At 40.0% G+C, this 18,343-nt stretch overlaps 1 protein-coding gene across 4 annotated transcripts in view; it reads right to left on the reverse strand.

The window, feature by feature from the left end:
• The window catches only part of TBL1X (transducin beta like 1 X-linked), a 196,343-nt gene that overhangs the window by 26,666 nt on the left and 151,334 nt on the right, over positions 1–18,343 (reverse strand). For all 4 annotated transcript variants that reach the window (XM_065677477.1, XM_065677473.1, XM_065677474.1 and 1 more), the window contains 3 exons: positions 10,623–10,768; positions 7,686–7,938; positions 1,369–1,501 (listed from right to left, as the gene is read on the reverse strand). In XM_065677477.1, coding sequence (XP_065533549.1) covers positions 1,369–1,501; positions 7,686–7,938; positions 10,623–10,768 — 532 coding nt within the window. The remainder of the gene's footprint in view (positions 1–1,368; positions 1,502–7,685; positions 7,939–10,622; positions 10,769–18,343) is intronic.

Raw genomic sequence — 18,343 nt, forward strand, 5'->3', positions numbered from 1 at the left:
TGGGTAGATGCTTATGGTTAGTAGAAAATACACCAAATGCATGGCATAGGAGTGTGGCTGCTATTACTGCTCTTGCCTGTATCACTGCATCACCCAGGGACCCTATCACAAACCAGAAGACCCACTGAGGCTAAGTTTTTCATCCAAAACCCATACATGGAGTTTTTCCAAATTTTACTGCTGTATAAATTTAACATTACTAAATGAAGACATTTAGTGCAACAGATGCTGAAAGTACTATCAGACATGGACATTCCAGAAACGAAGCATATTCAGCAGGAGTCTCTCTCCTTGTTTGAAATTTTTCTTTGGGAACTTCTGTTTTCACTCTCACAGTGAGATCTTGTACTGTTTATCCAACCTGGTATTTATTTTTCCTGTTTATTCTTTCCCATTTTCTTTCATGTATTAGGCTAGCAAAGACATGATTACCATTCAGATGATCTTGCCAGAATTTGGAAATAAAATAAGGATTCTCCTCTTTCGTCTAAGAAATGTGTTCTGATGCTGCTAAGCAACTTTAAGTGATGAAGATACATTTATCTCCTCTAACTTATAGCAGCTTTCCCCCACATTCCCAGCTAGACTTCTGAAATTTAACCTTCAAGTTTTAACTTTAAGCATGAACAAACACAGATTCCAACAGTGTCCGTATATACAGCTCTCGGGGTATGTTTACATTAGTATTTTTGTTCAAATCAAAAGTGCTTTTTGTAAGTCAATTTCCTGATTGTCCCACTTACCATGCTTTGGTTGTCATTGCTGAGCAGTCCTTTCAACAGATGCCCTCAAATGACTCCCTAATGCTCATCTCATTGGACAAAACTAGGTCCAGCCTGAAATCTCCCTATCACATACAAAACAGGTGACATAAGGTCCTGACAACAGTTTTGCTCTACAGGTCTACTCCTGTTTGTGCACCATGCTAATGCATACACAGCAGATGAAAACTCCGGTTTAGAGTCTCCAGACTTTAAAAACGAAAACATTGATGATAAAGACTTTCTAATGTGAACCATTAACTAGGAGCAGTAGGAGTAGTAGAGTTCATGAACTTCAAATACATGAAATTCAAATGCTCTGAGAACTATTTATTTTTAAATTTTTTAAATTATTACTTTTAAAAGCCTTTTAAAAAAATGTGTGTATTTAGGGTCCCAGAGTGCACATCTTAAATGTGTAAATGTTTCATATTCTGCATCACCTTATACTTACTTAACTGCAACATAGGTACAGTTGCTGAAAAACACAGTTGCAAGCTGAAAAAACAGTAAAGGGAATACTCATTTATCTCCAGTATACATTCACAAGTTCTTGCATCCCTAAATACACTCTAATTGCAGCAGCTGGTTTCAGTCATGGTCTTACCCAGATGCTAGCAGGTCACTGACAGGGTTCCAGGCACAGATGAACACCTCTGATTCATGGCCCCGAAGGACTGTTGCTTTGTTAGGAGGAATTTCAACATCCCCATCAATTTCCATTGGCTTTGAATGATTATCTGTAAGGAGATATACCAGAATAAGTAGTTTGCAAGATGCTGCTAGGTCTGCTTTAAAAATAAGCTTGCTACCCATGGCCTAAATCTTACAGTAACATATAAACTATAAATAATATTATTTGCTGTGTCACTGACCATATTAATCTATATTCTTCCCATGATGATTCAGATTTATGCTATTTCCTCAAAATGTAGAGCTTGCCAAAATATTTTGTATAAATGCAATGTAGCTTTTCTTCCAAAAAAATAGCATTTATTTCGGTATAGTTTTTTTTTTTTTTAAGTTGGCTCCATTAAAAATGACTTAAATATTTATTAAAGTAGCAGACTGCCAGATTTGAGTAAAGCTTTATGCTGTTCTTTTAATAAAGTAACATACAGCACATATATTTTCTGTCAGTGTCCTGAAAGTAGTATGTGTGCTACTAACAGATGAAAAATATACTATGTAAGGGTCTCATTGCCTGAGCATGGCAGGGAAACAGTGAGTGATCAGCTTACCAAGGGTACCATAATATATGCAAAAGTACCAAGTGAGGCATACTGCATGCTGTAATGCTGGGGTTCTTTAGACTGCAGTGTAAACTAACTTTGTTTTTATAAAGCTCTTTCATTTCCTTAAGGAAAAAAAGTGATTTTACAATGATGAATTTCTCTTAGAGGCAGCAATTCATTCCCATTTGCATCATGAACATTTTCACTCCAGATTTTCATTGCTTCAGTATGTATCTTCCTCATTTAGCTCAAACTACACTTGCTGGCAACAACGCAAGATTATTATCCTCTGTGAACAAGACACAACCTAAGACAGGTATCACACTGAAGCAGCAGACACCAGATGTTACAGACAGAAGTGTGGCTCAATTTGTAGAAAGCACATCCAAGAGTGGATAGCTGCCAGGCTGGGGGAAAGGCAGCTTCCTTTTATCTAATCAATGCCTTGGCCACCTGATCTTCTCTGATCAAAATGCAAGTTCTCTTTCTGGGTTCTTTTGGTTAGTCATTCTTTAATCATGTATGGAGATCCATAGGTTTGCAAGTGCAATAATTATGCTCCTTTACTGCCACATGTTTATGGCTTTTAAAATCAGCCATCTGTCCTGATACTCAAACTCTGCCCATCGACCGGCAGAACAGAGTGTGACGCTGCCATGGGAAGGAACCTCTCCAGATTTCTACCCTTAACCAGGCATTCAAAATACAGTGTTTAGCTCTGCCTCATCTATGCTGAGTCGCACAATTAGCACTTCTCATTGCCTATTTGGTTAGGTACTCTATTAACTATGTCTGTGCCATATCTAAGCCATAAATGGAATGGAATTCACACACAATTCAATGAGTGGCATAGCACTGAGTATCAAAATCGGAAAACAACTAACAGTAGTTTTACAGCTCACATTTCTAATTCAAAATGTCTACATTTTTAACTATACTCATTGCCTATGGATTGTTGCATAAAACTAAAGATATTACAAATGCTTCCCTGTGTTAGGCATTGTCTTAGATAATTTTGTCTATGTAACTACTAAAATTAATACCATCAAGATACACTACTACTCGAGATATAGCCCAACATTAGCAGCTGGGAACTCTGATACGACATTTTGAGCAATCAGGGCAATGAAGAGCAAAGCACTACTAAAACCCACCAGAAGACAGGAATCTAGAACTCGCAATCTTCTATTTCTCAGCATAGCACAGAATTGCCAGGTTTAAAACATATTTTCATGAGAAAAACAACAGCACAGTAATGCCTGTGCATTCATATGTGTCCTGTTCACAGTGTGGGTAAATCAAGATCTCTGAAATGTTGCAAGTTGAAAAATTTAAATGAGATACTACTCTCACTATTAATGATCCTACTGTTACTGCCTGGCTCTAAAGGCAGAGCTGCTTTTCACTCTTGAATAAAATCAAATGACAGTTTGGAAACAGCATTACTCCAAGGTCCCAAAGTCATGATGTCCTATCAGAGCAAGGCCATCTGACATGCAGAAATACTTTCTGTACATGGCCAGATGGAGGAACCTAGATACACACTTCAAATGCTATTAACTGCTGTGAAAAAAACCCCCACAAATTGTCATGCTGCAGAAAAGAAATCTTGATTGACTGCTACCTGCATTAGTACATGCAAGACTGACTAGCCTTTGGGAGCAATCAAATACCTGCAGGACTATTTTCTATTGTCTTCCAGTAATGACTTTGACACTACAGCTTCGGTTGTTCAGGAGAAAAAAGAGGGAAAAATGAGGACTCTTTCAAAAATTGCTCACAGATGTTCACATTACATGTGTTCTCTTCCTATTTTCATCAGTAGTCAGGAATGTTCATATTTAGAGTATTACTGATAAGCACAAAACTTAAAATGCCCCACTGAACAAACAGGACAGTTCATGCTTCTGTGATAATGCTTCAGGCTCTTCTCAGACTCAGATAGACACTAGCAATATAAACCGGATACGATTATGGTAACAACAAACTGCAGAAACCATCTGAAGAGTGCTGAGCTCCTTACACAGCACGAGCTCCTTGCGAGCCCTGGTTGCATCTGAAAACCTGGCTTTGCTATGGATGCAGCTACAATGTATGCATAGGGAATGAATAAAAAGATAAGTAAGACACGTATCAAGAATAGGCTTCTTTGAAAAATAAAGAAAACATCTCTTCAGAGTGAAAGCACTTGGTTAAGACCTCATCTGCACAGAGAATGCCTCTGAGGGGGCCTCTGAAAGAGAAGGCAATTCTACCACATGCAACAGTCCCTCATAGGTGAAAACCTAAGTCTGCAGGACACATAGTGGAGGGCTCTGCCCAAAGGTTAACATAAACTACTTTCTAAATGCCACAGGATCTTTGGTTAAACCTATACTATATTCTTCTAACTTTTTTCCTCAAACGTATTCAAAATCCCACATCACTGGAAATTACAAGTCATATCCCCCAAAACTATTAGGATAAAGTTAGGGTTTTTTTTTTTTTTTGTTTTTTTTTTTTGTTTTAATATAATTCTAACACACCAGTGAGTAATATTAACTATTTCCTTCAAATTAAAAAAGATACATTTTTAATATCTTACCGGTGCTAACTCTGTCTTTTCTCAGGAAATGTGGGTTTTTTTTTTACTTAAATCTTTGACAGGCCTTTCACTGAAGTTGTTTTTTATGCCTGTAGTTACAATAAAGGAGCTGGGCTCAGTCTTTTTCCAGAGGTTTATTTTTCTTAAACCCAAGCCAATTCTTGCAAATATAATGAAACAAACGACACTAAAAATATTTGAGTTGGAAAACAATTCAAAGCTTGGCTCCACTTCTACATGCCATTTTTTATCTTTTCTACTAATTTTTGAAGTGACTCAAAGCTGAAAACATTACTCAGGAAGCAGCAAGAGAAGGCAGCAATTTTAGTTATTTAGTATTTGAATCTGCACCTCCAACTGTTGTTAGATTTCTTTTCTGTCTCTTCCCTTTCTTAAATCAAATCACCCTACCATATCATATTGATAACACCACATACAATATATCATACCATATTAAATATATTAATACTTTTTGGGTAAGCCTTATAGTGTCAGAATAAATGCCAACTGGATAACTTCCCAAAGACATCTCCTTCACCTGCTTCCTGCATCCCACCTTTTTATGACATGCTGATATATTGGTGACTTCCACGTTATGACTAAGGACCAGCACACTGTTCAAACACATTCTAGTATATGCCAGTTGTGTGGAATCCAACAATAGTGAAAACAAAGGTCTTGTAAGCTTCTCATCTTGCATACTAGCAGTCTTTTCTACCCAACAGGCCTCCTAGCTTTCACCTTACACGTATTACACCATATCTTAAAACTTCTGTCCTACTCATCCTAAAACTTTTGTCCTTATCTGAGCCATTTTACATCCTACCCTACACCTTTTGTTCTACGCTAAGCTCTTGACAGATCTTTTGTCTTAGTCTTTCCTAGACTAAACAGACTCTCTGAACATTGTGATAAGGGAAAAGGTAAGGCAGGATATAGTCTGCCCTGCATAAGCAATGAAAAGAGATGATATGACCCCTTTGTTATTTCATTAACGTAGCTCTTTTTCTAACATTACCATACGAGAGGGAAATACAATTATAAGAGTATGAATCAGATCCATGCAGTGAATTGCCAGCTAGATTTGTCAGTCTTTACTTCTAGTGGTTTTTGATAATTATGGGGTCAGATCTCTTGGAATATATTTACACAGGCCTGTTCAAGGGTGTTGAATACCAGTTTTGCAGTTCTGTGTGCATCTCCCACGTACAACCCTCCTCTGCAGTTGTGCTTACACCACCTTGCTGATACCCTCTGAATGTCTTAGACAGAAAGGCTATAGTCTTCATAAGTCAAGGGAAGCACACAGCCTGCTGTCACTGGACTTCTCAGCAGCTTTTCTCCAAAGCCTCTATATCCCTGAATTGCTGAGCTCACCTCTTCACCCAGGATGACCAACTGGCACAAACACCAGCTGCTAACAACACATGCCAGCTGGGCAGCTCTTCCTCAAGGACTTTCTGTCTTCCCATTTCCATTGCTCTGTTAACTTGTCTATGTGGCAGGATGCTTAGCAACCACAGTAGTGCTCTGAAATTTTCTGTCTGGTAGCATATCTCACTGGTGGATGCGGACATGTATCTTACCTCCATGAAATTTTACTGGACAACACAGTACCATGTTCTTGCAAAGTGCTCCAGACAGAGCTATTTGGTGATATTGTCACACTCCTCCTCAACACTCTAAGAAACCCCTGCAACTGTTTGCGAAAATCCTCCCATAAATTGCTGTGAGAGTTATTATTTTTTAACGCTAAAATGGCAGATTTGAGAAATCAAGGCTTAGGGTGTGATCGTACATCTCAACTGATCTGAAGGGCTTTCTGTTTATTAATGCAATTGCATGTGTTTTTCTTCTGATTGGAAGGAAATAAGTCTGGGGGGTTCTGTATTAGTGATGAAACAAAACCCAGTTTTCTACCTTAAGAATTTGTGGGTTTTTTTGTCCAGACACAGGAAGATGTTCCCCCCAAATTCCACAAATCAGCTGAAGGAAAGTGGCAACAAACAAAATGTCAGCATATGATACATGTAAAAGTGCTTTCACTTCTGTTTGCACACCTTCACATATAAAATAATTTCAATTTCAAAACAAAGTGTCGATTGGAAGTAAACCATAAGGAGTCCATAGTCTAAAAACAAATCAGTATTTTCATTTTTTTCAAAACTTTTTTACAATTACTTTCTTAAATGAAAAACTTAATTTAAATATTTGCAGTTTTATTGGGAGAAAATATCCCGTCTAACTGGAATTCTCTGAAGAAAAAACCTGGTTTGAATGCATTTTTCTCACTGACCCACAGAGGAGTCTGTTCAGATCAAAAAGAAGATGGAGCCTGATAAAGGTATCTACACTGCAGAACAAATAAAATCTGTTACATTACTACAGTCTTGACCTGTTACCTCTAAGCCAAAGAGTTGTTGGGTCTTCCTGAAAAACCTGCCACGCATGTTCCTCTAGAATTTCCTCAGAAGGCAATCAGGAATTAAGGCCTCATTTCAGAAGTCAGCCAGTGCCCTAATATGGCTTGCACACAGAAACGAGAACCATTAATCATATCTGCCCCACAGTGTTAGCACAGTTGGCAAGACCTAGATACACAAGCAGGTATGTCCACTCCTTGCTTTATATGCCTGACTTCAGATGTCTAAGGTATGAGCACAGTCTCCTGCCAACACCAATAAACAAAGGTGAATTCAGAGCTCTTGAGAACTGACTGTTCCCACAGACTAAGGAAATCTCAGGAAGGTAGGACCTTCAGTTAGACACCTGCAGTGGACTGTATGACTAAGCATGTGCTATTAAACAAAAAAGGTGGGGAACTCTTTCCTCTGTACCTTCAAGACAGGTTGTCTGCTTCCAAGCTGTCTGCTGGGAATGGTCCTCGGCACATACAACTCCCTGTCCTGTGCTTGGCAATGTTGTTCAAAATAGCACTGTGATGTGAAACATGATTTTTACTCAGCAGCCATAGAAATACCCCACCTGCCTGAAATTATTCCCCTTAGTTCTACGGCCTTGCCAACACCAACTAAGTACAAGACAAGAACATAACTGAAACTCAAAGTGCCCAGTAATGGCAAGCAGCCACATGGGTTTGCTTACTTATTGCATGTGCCCCATTCTCCTCTCCATTCACAGTGGCTTCTCCGTTCTTTGGTGTGTTCTGCTGGGAAACAGCAGTCGTCGTTGCTCCCGCTGTTGCTGCCGTTGCTGCTGCTGCTGCTGCAGCTGCACTGGCTTGTTGCTGAGCTAGTTTCTCTCTGAATGCTTGCTGCCGGGTCTGAACAACATCAGGCATCACCGCGTCTATCAGAGACAGGGATTCTATTGGCCTGCCATCAAATACTGTACCATCCTGCAGGGAAAACAAGCAGAAGAGAAACCGCAAGTTTAGGATCTTCACCACTGAGGTTGGCAAAGAGGCAGTGATATAAAGAAACAAAATTAGGTTGTGTGAAGAAACTACATTTTGACTTAACTAGTAGTGCCACAATACTATGGACTGTCTCTTACTGATCTGTGATGGTGGTGCTCATGTTCCACTTAGAAATCTCTTTGGGGAATAAGTTATTTATTGGAATTTTATAAAAAAACTTCATGCTGTGGGGAGGAAAAAAAAAAGTCTGACTGATGACAGAAAGTTTCTCTTTGATTTGTATTTGGAAAAAAAGAGTCATGGCTAAAGCCATGACAAAGGCAAACAGACTGGCTGAACTGTCTTCCTGCACTTGCAAGGGCATAGGAATGGAAGCAGCTGATGAAGAATGAAGCTCAGCCAAAACAAGATGTACGCACAGAAAGTGGTTTCTTACATGGTGTTCATCAGCCCAGCACTACCACTTGTAGCTGACTGTACAGGACTGCTTTGCCATAGTTTTTCTTTTATTCCACTAGTTTTATTCACAATAGTGAATTATGGCTTTCATTTTGATTTCTGTATATTAGGCTTCAGGTTTAACAACCCACTGAGCTAACCTTTAAGGGCTGTTTTATAAGACTTTATAGAGACAGGTCAACAACTGCTAGATCTACTTAGCTTTGCTTCACTTTCTTATTATTTTAAATAGAGGAAAAATGTTTTAGTAGCCTTGTAAAGTACCATTTTACTTATCTTCTGCAAACTCCTTTTAATTCTTTGAAATAACCAATACCCAGCAGTGAAAGATTTGTGTTTGAGGAATAGCACATTAAGATTAGGATATGGACAGATGAAGTAGCTGGGAAACAATATAATTTTCAATAGGTAACAATAAGTAATGAAGAAAAATAACTGGCTAGCTGTTATGCTTCTGTTGGATGAGTCATTGAATTACCTCTTACAATTACAATATTAAGATAACATATATTTGTTTCCTCATGGGGAAGAAAAGGGAGGAAGGAGTCATTAGAGAAGAAAAACATAAGCTCTCTTTCTCCTCCACATTTTTTATGTAAATGTCTCTACCGACGTTTATTTGTAACCTGGCTCAAATCCCTGCTACACAATGGAAAAAATATTTGCCAACAGATTTTGGTGTCTTACATTTTTAACTGTAAAACTGCTCACTGGGCTATTTCCTCAACTGCCCTTCAAAAGATCACAAACACCACTTATATTTTATACATGTTAGTTTACAGTCTCACTGATCACTCGCTGCTTTTAAGTAACACACATATAGAAGAATATACATAGCCCTTAGTGGTGTTCAGATGCAGCAAGAATGCCACTGCTTTGCTCTAATGTAATTAACAGTATGTACTTGACCAGATTCAAACCATGAGAGCAACATAAATCTAAATGGCGACAACATACATGTTTTTAAGTTATTCTCTCAACTGAGGCTAATTCCAAAGCTAGATACACAGGAGCAGAACCCTATCGCTGCCATATGACCTGAAGACAGGTGCTGTTCATGGCTGAAAGCTTCTAACTGTGTAGCTTCAGTTTCAGGCACAGGGCAAAATGTTAAGTAGCAGCAAATTGGGAAAGATTCCTTACACTGGTTTGTTATTACAACTGCATCAAGTGCAGCTTGGCATGAATGTCAAATGTCATTGCCCCAATTAACACACACACAACTCTAAAACACAGTATCAAGTCATAAAACGAAAACAACACAGAATGTTAGTGATAAAAACAAATGAGTTTCCAAACACATTGCAAACAACACAACCTTTTCTCTACTTTACATTCCTTTGTTCTCACCCATGCTGTTAGCATGCTACATTTAGCTATAGAGGAAAAAGCAACTGCTTTTTCATGTATGAATATTTATTTCAGATCTCTGTTAATTACGAGTATCTACAATAAATATTTTGTAATGTAGCACTTGCTTATCTGTCATGCTCCACTCCCTCTTGAAGCATCATGCTTTTTGGAATGGCAGGGCAAAAACGCTGTCTTTTCCTACATCACTTCTTTGTTTCCATTGGCAGTTCAAAGAGAGCAGAGACACTCTGTGGCTGCTCATACAGTCCCCACAGACAACCAGGGCCCAGGTAGGGTCAGAATCTACACACAAGCGTTTTACCATGTACATGAGAGGACGATGCCTGTTCTTATATGATCTGAGCCAAAGTCACTGAAATCAGACAGAATCTCTCCAGTGACCTCTGCGGACTTTTTGATCAGGCTTCTCATGGCTTGCAAAGCTGCGCTGCCTGCTAGCAGATGTCAGGGAGTGAAGTTTTAACCTACACTGCAGGCTTTTCCTGCCAAATTCTGCTGTGACTTTGAAAACGCAAGACTGTAAACACAGATGCATTTTCCTGTTTGCGGCAAGAATCCATGCACTCTGGATTTTTGACTGGGGTAGTGGAAGTACCATTAATATCTATTTAAGCAAATAAGGCCTCAATGCCACAGCTAAGAAGTGAAATACGGATCTATCTCAGAGCTTTTCAGCTCCCTGCTAGGGCAAAGTATGAGGAACAAAACTGAACTAGATGAAGAGAAACCATGAAGCGGTGGTTTGTGTCTCTGGGCTGTTGGGCCACAGCGCTTTGCAAGCACCAGGGTGCCAGTCAGTGGTGGTGGTGGTGGTGGTAGTGGGTACTTACTTCGTTGATGCTGATCTCAGCCTCCACATACTGGAGCCCCTTCTGGAGGATGGAGATGAGTGCGGCAGGTGGCACTAGTGTTCCGTTGATGTTGGACTGGCTGATGTGGCTCTCAATACCGAAGGTGAAGGCCGAGTGGGAGAAACCTGAGAGCAGGAAAAGGAAGCCATGACACGAAATCTAAATGCACCAGCCAGATACACCTCCACAGTCTAAAAATAAGCCTGCTTTGAGATCTGAGAGACGCTGACGCGTAAGCAGAAGGACGCGGGCTGGCTGCACGGAGTCAGGGAGGTTAACCAGAGCCATCCTGACCACCCTGCCACCACCCATCCCCCTCCCCTGCATGCTGCACATATAGGGGAAGCTGTATAGAAATGGAAATGCATGCAGAGAAAAATAACCAGGGAACTGCGCTCCCTGAAAACAAAACCAAACACAGAAAATAACAGGGACTGCCACAAGGGCAAGTCTGGCTAAAAAACAGTGCCTCAAATCCTCATTTCCCTCAACGTATTTCAGCGTTGGTGTTTGATGAAGCTAAATACTTAAACCCTTACCAGCACGCAAGTTGTATAAAATCAAGGCATAGATGCAGCTGACACAGGGGAGCCATTCCCTTATACCAGGGAAGAGATTTCAAACCCCCTGCTCATTTACTGCTGAGTACACCATGACATGCAGAGCATTGCCATTAAAATGTGAAACAACAGAAAGGCCACTCCTGCAAACCTATTTTCTGAAAGAGAACACTAATAGCAAAAGTAATTAATTGAGATCTGCCAAGCAGCAGACGACAAGCCAGTGTGATGGCTCGGCCTTTAACCAGCAGTCTTTCTCTTCCCCATTTCATTTTTGTCATTGTCTGAAACATAAGGGGCAATGAAGGTGACAGCACTGAAAAATAAAGAACGCTGGTGGACAATTTTGAAGACAGGTGCCTTAAATGATGTCTGAAGCTGCTCAAAACTGTTGCTGGGTATGAAGGCGAGCACTGCAGAGCGACTGTATGTATGCAGGGGCAGATGCGGGAGGGGGGAGGGGAAACAGGATGTAGATATAACTGTAGGAACCCATTTATCACCACACTGCCTCCAGAGCATTAATCTAACATTAAAAGCCTTGGGGAAACCACCCATGCACTGTCTCAAACACAAGAGCCCTTGCAGTCTCCACCGACTAGACAAGAAAGAAAAAAAAGAAAGCAGCTCTCAAATGAAAATACTTCCGTTAAATATAGCTGCGCCTCTTCCCCTTGTCAACAGGAGTTTCATTTATAGTTTTGTCCGTTAAGGGATTTCCCCCATATCACTGCAATGTCCAATTGTGTGTGGGCTGGAGGCTGGGATTTTGGGCTCACTCCACACTAATGCTTTCTCTCTCTCACTCAAATTGTTTTCAAGATCCTTTTTGCAGCTAGATCAATTATCATCATACATAGATAGCAAAAACAAGCTGAGAAACAGAATGTCTCCCACATTTGAAACCAATGTCTATTTCTCTGTAAGTCTCTCCCCCTCCCCCCCCCCCCCATTTTATTTTGCCACTGTTTTTCCCCCTCTATTCTCTCCCTTCCTGACCCTAACTTCCCTTCCTCACTCCTCCAGTTTTGAGGGACACTTTTAGGAAGTGGCAGGTTCACCTGTGAGCAGAACTACATGGGTTTACGAGGCACAAAAATAAAACACAGGAAAAAACACCTAAAAACCTGCAGTATCATTCATCTAATCCCTGGTCCAATTCTTATCCTGTATTGCTCTTTATGTCCTGGTCTAGTTTATGAGCTGCTGGACCTCCTGCTGCATCCAAAATAGACTGTGAGATCTGCAAGGCAGTATTTTTCCCTTGTTATTAGTTCTGTAGGACATCTAAGCACATTACTGGGCACCACAATGACAAACAAATCAAGCACTGAGCATACACAGCCTGTGTCAGGGTGATTTAGGGCTTGATCACCGAACACTGAAATCTCTGTGTATATATAAATACATGGCACGTAACTAACCAGAATTAGAAAATCAGATCCCACCTAATTTAAATTTAAGTGTATTTAAATTAATGAACAACAACAATAACAGTATCTTCTTGAAAAGGAATGGACTTGAAAATGTGAAACAGATAATTCAGCAAATCTTCTTAAGAACAGAGAAGAAAGGGAAAATTAAGCTGCTGTCCAAAAGCTTAAGTTGACTGCCAAAAAAGCCAGGAGCTAGTTTGTGACTTGGCAGATCAGGAAATAGAAACATGTCTTTGATTTAATGGAGAGATGGGTGGCATAAAAATGGCAACCAAAAAACATCAATAGAAAAGTGGAAAATTACTACTGTGGATCTACAATAGACTTAAATTTTAACCATGGCTTTGTACCTGTCATTACTGCACTTGGTATCTTGCAGACTTTTTAGCTGGCTGCTGGCATGTACCAAGCCCCCATCTTTGCCAGCAGGACAGATGACTGAGCCATCTGTCTGCTGGGTATCCTCTTTGCCCAGTAGTTGCCACATCCCCAAAGATCAACACATCTCACCTCACTGCACATAAGAGGAGGAACTTCTCAGCAAAAAAAACTAGCTGTGTTATTGCAATGAATCTTGTTATTTCACTGTTTCTCTCGTCGCTAAGAAACTATTACCAAAGCACCTGTTAGATGAGGAAACACCAATCTCCTAGCTACAGTGTCACTGAAGAGCAATCTCACCCACACATCTCCAGCAATTGTGACAAACTTTCCTAAAATCTTATCTGGTAGGATCCAAACACTGAAAATCAATGGAGCAAAACTGCTTAAGTGGGTGCTGCTGGACACCGTCTTCCTCACCCCTCTGGGAAAAGTCCTCCCATACAATTGTAATTAAAAGAAAAACAAACACAACAGGAACAAGTCAACCAGCCCACCAACCGACAGCTAATTACCCCCTGATTTCTTGTGCTTCCATAGCATTTATATAAGGGTCATGAAAGTACACTGGTTGTAAAAGCAACACACGCAGTTAACAAAATCCTGAATGAAGCTGTACCCTCATCAAGTTTCTGATAACACCAAAGAATCACTTGAGCTTTGCTTTTATAGTTACCAGATGTCATCAGTTCTTTTCAGGGCCCTGCATGTGAATACACTGCAGCAATGCTGCAGATCTGTAGGTGAGTCTTACAGAAAGGCGATTTCTATTAAACAAAGGCAAGGTTTTTTTAAATGTTAGCCTGTTACAAATGTTAACTTGGCCCTCCTTCTAAGTTCATGAAACCACATTGGGGAACATGAAGCCAAGACACAAGCATTCCCCTTCCCTCAGTGACACTGTGCAGGCTGTCAAGGCAGTTGGGGAATGAGAACAGAGACAGAAGGTGCTCTGCAAGTGGGGATCTGAAGAAAGGATGGGTTAGGAATGACATGAAATTACAATACATCTGAACTCAAAATGCTGTAGTAGAAGTGAAATGAATGGAAGTTTCAAATCTGTGTCCATATGCACTATTCTGTCATTTTGGTGACTGTAATAATCACTCTATAAAACAGTAACTTCTGTTCAAATAGCACTAATAAATGAAATAAACCCTTGGAGGATACATGCAATGAGACTAGGAGCTTTTACAGTTAAAGACATGAACACAAACGGACTAAAGGGAGAGAGCATGGCCACACTGAACCGGTTTTGTACCAGTAAACCAGACAGCCACTCGTGCTGTGACATGCCATGACATGCCCTAAATAACATCTCTCAGACTTGAGAGAATAGCTTCCAGGTTTTTCCTATTTCAAAAGAGATGGGGAAACACAAACCATCAAACTATGTATAATCTGTAAAGACATTATCATACATGAAAATAAAATCCAAATGAACAGTGCAGATCTTGGTCTGATCACCTTAAATGGAGGTGACTTATCAACTGTGGAATAGTTGCTCTTGAAAGATTCTGATGAGCATAAATGCATACAAGAAATAATGAGCATAAAAAACTCCCCACTTAAATGACACTGTCCCAAACCCAAAAATTGTTACACAACTGTTTTTGACTTGAAAACTGAGTGAAACTCTGCATCGAGAGGTACTTTTCTGTACATAATATACCACTGACAGTGGTAACAGGTCCTGGCTTTGTGCTGTATCTTCTCCCACACTGAGATGTCTGTATATATACTCTCAGTGGTACACACACAGTCACTTAGGAATTCTTGCCCTAGGCAGTGCCAAAAAATGCATACATAGGGCTGTGTTGTGCAAAAATTTCACTGATAGACTTTGCTGTAACTGCAAAATGGAGATGATTGAGATTTTTTTCCCTTTGGCTGCTCCTTTTCCAGTTAAAAATGGCCTCCCCTTAAAACAAGATTTGTCATTGATCATAAAATGACTAGGTTTTATTTAATGAACATAATGTTGCTCTTTGTGTGCCTGTTTGATCTGTAGGCTATGTGGCTTTAATTGTTTGCAATATACTTGGCTCAGAGCAGAAATACCTGTCGAATATAGGCAGAGGAAAGGGTGCTTGGCAGCCAGGCAGCCTGGGGAATACCTTGTGTCTTCTCCAGAGATGTGCCTCACGTCTTCTGGGAGTGAAGGGTTCTTCCTTTTAGGCACACAACTGGGGTGCTGCTGAGTATTCCCTGCGCTAGTTCATCTGGCAATCATGGATCCAGCTAACTGACATTCACTAAGTGCTCCTTTCATTTTCTGATCCCTTTAGCACTGTAAAAAGCAGTCTTGTTTAAATTGCAGTCTTAAATTGTAACAGCTATAGCACCTACTGCCGCGTTTGTACAGGTGAGGGGAATGACAAAGAGGGGTCTGTGGAAGCAATGACTTCTGAAGTGTTTCAGCCCTGCCTGCTTACTCGGAGTTACCTTGGGGATGCCCTGATCAGCAACAGTTAAGCAATCTGTTGAATACTGTGAATGTTTTCTGTTTGTGAACTAGCTGGACTTACCTTTGTCTGATAAATCTAACTAGCATACTGTTTAAATAGCTTTTTAAAAAAACACGTGTCTAAGCTATTTGCAAATTACTCAGTTTAATTATGCATACTGTAAGAGTCTTAACTGAAACATTTGCTACCGTAGAATGAAACGGAGAATAAAGAATTATGAGCATCATATTGCTTTTCACACACATCTCTGGCATACCTTTATGTGGAACAGCCTCTATCCCAACACTGAGTGCAAGTAACAACCCGTTCCTACAAATCTTTGTATAACTAATGACCCGTGTGGCTCTCTATCCTGGAAACCAGTGAGATTTCACATGGAGGTCTGTGTCATGTCCTTTGATTCGTTTTTCTGTTTCTTTAACTAAAGCAGTCCAGAATGAGGTTTTGAAATCCAGTGATCTTAGGTTCAGTTTCTGGAAATCATTAAATGAGAAGAAGGAGGAGGCATAAACTATCTGACAACCCATCCCTGTTCTGTAAAAAGTTAACCATCTCCTGGTGGAAATAATCAACAGTTCTTATTTCGTTGCTATCTCTGACATTACGTCGTCCTTCTTTTTGGAAACTCCCATTACCAGGTCTTCCAATCCTCATCTCTGAAGTAACACACTGTTCTCTTTAACTATTTGGCAGGTACTGGATGAGTACATGAGCAAGGTTTTAGAAATGATTGAAAGTACTGGCTCAGTAGAACCAACCTGCAACTGCTATAATGGGATCCAGTGGCAATCTCAAGTTTTCTGAGGGTCTGCTTTCTTAAGGTAGTCTTGTACCTGACACTACTGCTGAGACTTTGACCGATGTAAAACTCATGCATGAGTGGAAGGCACATAAGAGCTGACTACAGCTGTACATGCTGCAGGGAAAAAAGCATGGTTGTGAGTGGGTAAAGGGGAGTCATCTTTATGTCCATAAATGGGTATATGGGCAAAAATACTGGGAGAACCACCAAGTAGAAGCATTCCGCAGCATCATGAGTCAAAAGAAAATCACATGCAGGAGGAAAAGATGTCCTCATGCGGTCCCATCAGCTGCTTTACCACGTTACCAAGCCCAAGTAACTCCAAAGCTGCCAGCACAACTGTTTACCAAAGAAACCAGATGCAACCAGTGGAAAAACATGTTCCCAAGTTTGACGTCTGGGTCTTGGGAGTGCCATCTAAGAAAGGAAGGCAAGAACGGAACAGTGGTGCAATGTGGTGGCCTGAAATGAATTAAAGCCCCACCACTGCAGTTTAAGAAATTTCCACTAAAAAAGAGTAAAATATGACCATTTCCTCCAAATACTAATGATGTACAAATAGCACAGTTAACACTAAATGAAGACTTTTGTAAGTCTAGATTTACTAGTGTAGAGAAGTGAGGGCCACATATCACTAAGGTCATAACTGAGTGCAATTTCTGGCTGCAAAACCGGAAGCTAACAGTTTAACTTAGAGCAACTGTACTTTCTTAATCCTGGGCCTAAAACATGGTAATCTAATTCCTGAAGTAAATGACATAATTTCTTGCCATTGATCAAGAGAATACAATGATGCTCTTCACTGTACTTGACCGCAGCTGCCATTTTAGAGTCTAGCATTTCCCCTTCTATGTGATGCACTGAATGAAAACTGAGAATGTACCATGGATCTCTATCCTGCTTCTCCTTAGATTTCTGTCTAAATGTCATTATGCATCCACAAAAATACGGCCATAAAACGCTAGTGTGCACATGCAGAGGCTCCACAAAAAGGACAGCAGTTTCTCTGAAATACGTTTGGTTGCAGTCAATAAGAGTCTGGTGCCTCAAACGATTCCACAAACAGTTAAAAAAAATGGTGGGCAAAAATCCTACACCACATCTTGCTTATTATTCACAGCAGACTGAGATTCTTCTCCTAGCTGAGCTTTTTCTTTCTTGGTAATACATCCTAGAGTGCCTCTCTGGTTTTGGCAGTGTCTGCTTATTTTTGAAGACTTACCTTCGCAATTACATAAAGGGCTTAACAAGGACACACATTAGCAATTTAAAATAGAGAACTGCAGTTGAAGCATATTTTTAGAAAAATCAGCTGAACAATAGGGCTTGTACATTTTTTTCAAGATTAGGACTGCTGAGTGATTAAAATTATTTCCAGAACTCTGAGAAATATGTCCTGTATTACAGGCTCTTTCACAGTCCCTGGGTTAGCCTGTGTCAGTTGCTAAAATCACAGTGTGCCTGGTTAGCCCAAGTTTTGTAGAAGCAAATATTCACTAATATTAATGCTACACCCTTTTTTTTTTGGTATCTGACCTGTTCATATACTGCCAAGAATTCAGAATACATGTCTGCTACCCAAAATTATTGTATTATGTGCCAAAGAATGTATCTGGCAGGGTCTTTGTGGTTTTTTCAGGAAAATATGTTGGAAAAGATTAATACAAGTTGGAAATTATCTTTTGATGAGCAGAACTTGTCACTCACTGTTTAAGCCTTTCTGAGGGCCACAAATTAACAAAAAGAAATAACATACAGAGAGAAAACAGAACGTGAGCAATGGAAATAGGAACTTAAAGAAATCTTTTGAAAACAAGGTCTGAAAGAATCCCCCTTTTCACTCACTCTGTGTAAATGAGAGTGAATAAATATCAACACAGATCCAGCAATTTAATGCAACTACGGGCAAGGTTTAAAATAACTTACAAAGGCCACGGCAAGGAAAAAACCCATCTTTTCCTTCTAAATTAATGGAATGCTGTTATCTTTTACCCCTGTCTGGGCAAGCAAACATCCAAAGAGACATGCACTGTTTTCAGGATCGCATTTATAG

This window comes from Lathamus discolor, chromosome 4, assembly GCF_037157495.1.
Source record: "Lathamus discolor isolate bLatDis1 chromosome 4, bLatDis1.hap1, whole genome shotgun sequence".
Taxonomy (NCBI): Eukaryota; Metazoa; Chordata; class Aves; order Psittaciformes; family Psittacidae; genus Lathamus; species Lathamus discolor.